The 6417-nt window shown below is 29.8% G+C and overlaps 1 protein-coding gene across 2 annotated transcripts in view; it reads left to right on the plus strand.

Annotated features, from left to right (window-relative positions):
- ntng2b (netrin g2b) overlaps positions 1 to 6417 on the plus strand; it is a 70363-nt gene that overhangs the window by 16440 nt on the left and 47506 nt on the right. For both annotated transcript variants that reach the window (XM_051093383.1, XM_051093382.1), the window contains exon 3: positions 2855 to 3498. In XM_051093383.1, the coding sequence (XP_050949340.1) occupies positions 2855 to 3498 (644 nt within the window). The remainder of the gene's footprint in view (positions 1 to 2854; positions 3499 to 6417) is intronic.

Below are 6417 nucleotides of genomic sequence, written 5' to 3' on the forward strand. Positions count from 1 at the left end.
GCAGAAACATGAGCTGATTATCGGTCCATCTGTAGTTCTAGGTTATACAGATGAGAAAGTTGAGTTTGAGCTCAACTAGATTCCGAGCTTCAGGAGCCGAAACTGCTTTATCATTTTACGGCCCCTCTTTATTCCCTCTCTGTCATTCTCTTACATACACGCACTTTGTTTTATCTCCCCTTTAATTTATTTTTTATTCTCCGTGTGCCTGGCTTCATAAATCAGATGATGTATTTCCCAAGATGCACTGCGCTGTACAAGCTTCTCTTATGAGGCGTGTATGTGAGTGTGTGTACGTCTTTATTAAGCAGCATTTGTGTATGTCACCGGTCTTGTGAGACGGAGAACAAAAGGAGGCGAGTGTTTATTTCTCTGTCGAGGTGTGAATCTGATATATCGACACAGATACATGCTGAATAGACAGATTCAGCGCCGTCATACCTGAACGCATCCGTCTGAGCGTGAACTATAGTTAGATGATCATCATCTGCGTGATTTTATAAAGCGAGCTGATAGAATTGACCTAGATTTTTAATGATGTGTGTGTAGCAGGAGTTTGCGCTCTCAGATCAACACTCCCTGCAGTCTTTGCTTTTAATAAAAGCCCACAAGTTCTTCACTGTAGTTTTACCATGACAGTCACGCATGTGTGTGTGAGTTTACAATCTGTCTCGCTCATCTCCACTTTCTTTTGTGTGTCTGTGTATCACACACAAACACACACTTTCTACCTGCTTCTTTTGTTTGTCAATCAATCAGTCACTGTTTCTATCTCTATCACATCTCCTGTCAGAACACGTCTGCCTTTGTGAAAGAGAAGTGTGCTTAATTGTACTGAATACGCGATTGTACTGAACTTCAAATCTTAAGACACTATTCTGGCTTAAGTGCACTTTTAAGTGCCCTTTGTAATGATGACAAATTAAAAGTTTTCCTTTAAACTACATGGTTTTAATAATCTTTTGTCATGCTTGAAAGATGTACACATCTGATGTGTTGACTAACATACTAAAGCACATGTAAAGTACTTGATTATATAGGGCCCTATGATTTCTGCGATGTGGAAAGCGCAGACAGAATCACGAAATTCGGTCATAAAAATGGAATTTACTGTATAGCGCAGAATAGCGCGGAATTTGACAAGTTTAGGATGAATAAATCAAAAGTAGGTCAGTACACGTAAATCAAAAAATGTGATATAGGCTTGTGTCTGAATATTAAGCTGCATAATGTTCTGTGTGTCTGTGTGAATGAATGTTTACTACTCATACTGAAGTGAAACAGAAACTTAAAGGTCTTCCTAGCAACCCGTCAACATAAAAGTTTGACTTGAAGAAACGGTGACAGAAATATATATCTTATAATGTAATTCTACTATTACTAATAATACAGTTATTATTAAAATATTATTCTTAAGGAATATTTACCAGATTTTTTTTTTTTACCAGAATTTATTTACTAGAAAAATGTAAATACGCAAAAAAAAAAGGAAATTATATTACATTATAAAATTGATTAATTAGAGATGCTTTTGATTATTAAAATTTAGTGACCCATTAAAATTGAATCCAGAAAATTAATGGAACACATGCCTTTTAATATTTTTTAATTTAACCATTAAAACAGAGTGTAGAAAAATTAGAACTGAAAGAAAAAAAAAAGAATTTGGAGAGAAAAACTGATTTATAGGGAATTTATAGGGAATTATTTTAGAATTTTGTGCGTTTGTATCATATACAAACAGAAACTTAAAGGTCTCTCTTGCAACCTATCAACATAAAAGTTCGATTTAACTTGAAAAACTATGACAGAAATATTTACTTTAATTCTGGTACTACTACTAATAATAAAACTACTATTCATATATTACTTTTAGGTAATATTTACCAGAATTTATTTACCAGAAAAAATTTTAATATACACACACACACAAAATTAATTAAATAATAATAAACATTTTTTAAAAATAAAATCAATTAATTAGAAATGCTTTTGATTATTAACATTAAATGAAACCATTAAAATGAAATCCATAAAATTAATGGAATGAAAAGTAAAACTGAATTTGAGGACAAATAAAATGTTTTGAATAGGGACTATTTTTGTTAAACTTTTAATGAACTGCTGTTATATTGCATAGGTATCATGATTTCAATTAATTAGACATGCTTTTTGATTAATATTTTTTATTTAACCACTAAAACAGAGATTATAAAAATGAAAAAGGAAAAAAAACAGAGTAAAAAAAAAGCAGAAAAAAATTGAATTTGGAAGAAAAAATAATCAGAATTTAGGGGGAAATACCTAATTATAATTGTAACTGTGCTGTGTAATTCGATATTATATGTAAGGTTAATATATTTTAAGTTTTAATAGATATTAAATGTAAATGAATGAAAAATAACAAAAAAATTCAAAGGAAATAAAAAAAAACAGTCAAAATTGCAAGAAAAACACAGACTTATAAAGTCAAAATCATGAAGAAAAAAAGTCTAAATTGTGAGATTAAAAAGTTGCAATTATAATAGTATAGTAATTATAGTATATTTTAGTTTCCCATAAATGCTTATCAGTACATTCAACAGTACACTTTAACCATATTCTATTTGATTAGATTAAAGAAGAAGAAATTATGAAATTACATATAAAGATGTGGCTTAATTGACTCAAAAAAGCACTCCTAAGTTCACCTAACTGCATTTGTTATATTATTAAAACCATAATTCATTCCCATTCATTTGAAGGTAACATGCAATTAAGTATCCGAAAACAAGAGTTATTTCAATTTATGCTAAAAGTATGCTTCTGTTTCACAAGAGTGTCTCTGTTTGTCTCTCTCTCTGTCTGTCTGCAGGAGAATCCATACCTCTGCAGTGATGAATGTGACGCGTCTAACCCTGACCTGGCTCACCCGCCGCAGCTGATGCAGGATCGCGAGCGCAGCGGCCTCATCACCTACTGGCAGACGGTCACGTGGCGGCGCTATCCCGAGCCTCTTCAGGCCAACATCACCCTGACCTGGAACAAAACCCTCGAACTCACCGACGACATTCAGATCACCTTTGAATACGGCCGGCCCACCGTCATGGTGCTGGAGAAGTCGCTGAATTTCGGCCGCTCGTGGCAGCCCTACCAGTACTACGCCGACGACTGCGTGGACGCCTTCAACATGGCGCCGAGACGAGCTCGCGACCTGACCGCGGCCAACGTCACGCGCGTCATCTGCACGGAGCAGTACTCGCGCTGGGTCGGGTCCAAGAACGAGAAGGTGGTGCGCTTCGAGGTGCGTTCACGCTTCGCCATTTTCGCCGGGCCTAGGCTGCTGAACATGGAAGGCCTGTACTCGCGGATGGAGAGCATGAAGGGTTTGCGAGATTTCTTCACGTTTACGAATCTCAGGCTCCGCCTACTCAGGCCCGCTCTCGGAGGAACGTACGTCCAGAGAGACAACCTGCTGAAATACTTCTACGCCATTTCTAACGTGGAGGTGCTGGCCAGGTAAGAACACACAAACTACAGCAACAGAAGCACAACAACTCTGATTCAGCCTATGATGTGAAATTGGGGGCGGGACTATCTGTTTGACTGACTAATGCTAGATCGGTTGGAGCTGGGGATTTTCTTTTTAAAATTATACACTCCACCTTTAAATTAACATTACATATTCTAGCTCTTTTGCAGTGATTCAAGAATATGGATGAACATTCTGAATTTTATATCACTTGATATGAATGTAATTTTTTTTCCCCCAATTAATATTTAACTATTTGAAAATCTAAATATAATTAATATTACAAATTATATATATATAATTATATAGTATAATATATGTATAAAATAGTTTAATAATATCATTTATAATATTAATTATATTTACATTAATTTTATTAACATTATCAAATAATGAATATTAAATAAATAAGAATTTTAAAAATTATATCAGGTGATACAAAATTCTAAATGCTTCATAGATACAGTAAATAAACATTTTGAATGTCTATGTATAGATAGAAATATTTAGAATTTTGTGTAACTTTTAGTTTTTAATTTAATTTGTTTTGTTTAAAATGTATAATTATAAAAATGATATAGAGAGAAATATTTAGAATTTTGTATAATCATAATTTTTATAAATTGTATTTTTTAATTTACAAAATATACTTAATATTGTTCATATGATATATATATATATATATATATATATATATATATATATATATATATATACATATATATATGAAAAATATTACATATAATTTAAATATATATAGACTTTATTTAATTTCTAATGTTATTTAATTTGTTTTATGTTTAAAATGTATTATTTAAAAAAAAAGAGAAATATTTTTAATTTTGTATAACTTTAATATAAATATTATTTTTATGTATAAAATATACTTTATATTTTGCATAGTATATATATATATATATATAAACAAATATATATTTTTTAACAAATATTATTTTTCTGCTCATTTATATTTTATTTTTTGACAAAATATAATTTTTTACTTAATATTTATGTAAAACTATACATAAAACAAATAAACTATTTATATTAAAAATATACATTTTTAACAAGTATTATTTTTCTATTAATTTATATTTTATTTTTTAACAAATATTATTTATTATTATTATTTATTTAACAAATATTTACTTTTTTTTTTTAAAGCTACCCACTATCCCCAACACGTCCACACAGAAATGATTATTGTTTGTGCACTTACTCGGTATTAGATGATGACTAATCTACCCCATGCTATCATTGTGAGTTAAGCGACTCTACTGAGTCAGGCCAATTATTATCCATAAAGCATTTGGAGCAACTCATCTAATCAGATTGTGTTGTGTATTATTATAGAGGCAAACGGATGCTTGTTATCGCAGGGCATGGTATCATAACCAATAACTATTAAAACTATCAGGAGGCGAACAAATGATCTGCAATAATGCTGGAGTCATTACCCGTACAGATATTGACTGTCGTAATGGTATAAATGAGACACTGGGGTCCATCACAGGTCTGGGCTGTAATTGCAGTGACTGACAGCCTGTTAACAATAACCCAGTCTTACATATCCAACCCTGACATAATGGCTACTGTGTTAAAGGAATATTTTACATTAGAAAAAAAAAGAAAAAAAAAGCTTCTAATCATACAGATTTTGCCAATCAAAGTTTTGGAATAAAATAAAATAAAATAAAATAAAATAAAATAAAATCTTTAAAATGAATGCTATGAATGGGATAAACTGCAACAAAACTATAGAAATGCATCCTCTACATCTGATGTATGAAATGTGAAACCACATCACAGACAGACAACAGTGAACATTAATAAATGTAGAAATTGTGCGAACTGAGGCTTCACAAGAGAACATGAGTCAGATCACAGCACACAGAGCGATGCCTATGGGCCGCCCAGATCAAATCTCAAATCTTCTCCTGTTTCCTGCACTGATGTTGGGCTAAAAATCTGAGAAGTGGATTTAATTGTGCTAAAATGTTGGGAAAAAACATTTCCATGAAGAGAGCAGAACGGGACATCCTGCTGTACTTTTAAAACATGTATTTATATATATATATATATATATATATATATAATTACATTTAAAATGTAACATATATATAATTACATATACAATTAAAATATTAATATAATTGATATAACATAATCATAGTTATTATTATTATTAGGGTAACAAAGAGGCAGAAAATTTTACAGAAAAATCTAGTTATTATTATTACATAGAAATGCATACAAATTAATTACAAAAATGTGCAAAAATTATAAATCTTCAACTACAATTAAAATAAATAAATAAAAATAATATAATAATAAAAATACATAATATAATAATATAACTGATATTAATTAATCATAGTTGTTATATATTATTAGGGTTGCAAAGGGTTACAAATTTTCCAGGATTTCTTTGAAATTTTTGAAAGGTTTCGGGAAATTTACTGGAAATTTTCACCCCTTTTCAAGCCTACTTATTATCAAACTTATAATTAATGCTTATTATTTATAATTAATACAAATAATATAAATTAATATAAATAATAACAACTTATAATTAATGCTTATTATTTGCAAGCATTATTATCAACTCTGTTACCAAGTTGCAATTAGTAAATTTTAAAATTATTCATTACTATAATATTATATATTATTATAATATATAACATAAAAATAAATAACATTAAATAATAAGTTATATTATTGTTATTGTTATAATAACTATCTTACCCAAGTTATTGCATTACTAATTAACATAATATTAGTTCTTCGTATTTCATAGAAATGCATAAAATGAATAGATGAAGTAAAAAATGCTAATAAATAATTTTTTATTAATATAACTAATATGAATAATTCATAGTTATTATATATTATTACTAGGGTTGCAA

This window comes from Labeo rohita, chromosome 21, assembly GCF_022985175.1.
Source record: "Labeo rohita strain BAU-BD-2019 chromosome 21, IGBB_LRoh.1.0, whole genome shotgun sequence".
NCBI classification, from domain to species: domain Eukaryota; kingdom Metazoa; phylum Chordata; class Actinopteri; order Cypriniformes; family Cyprinidae; genus Labeo; species Labeo rohita.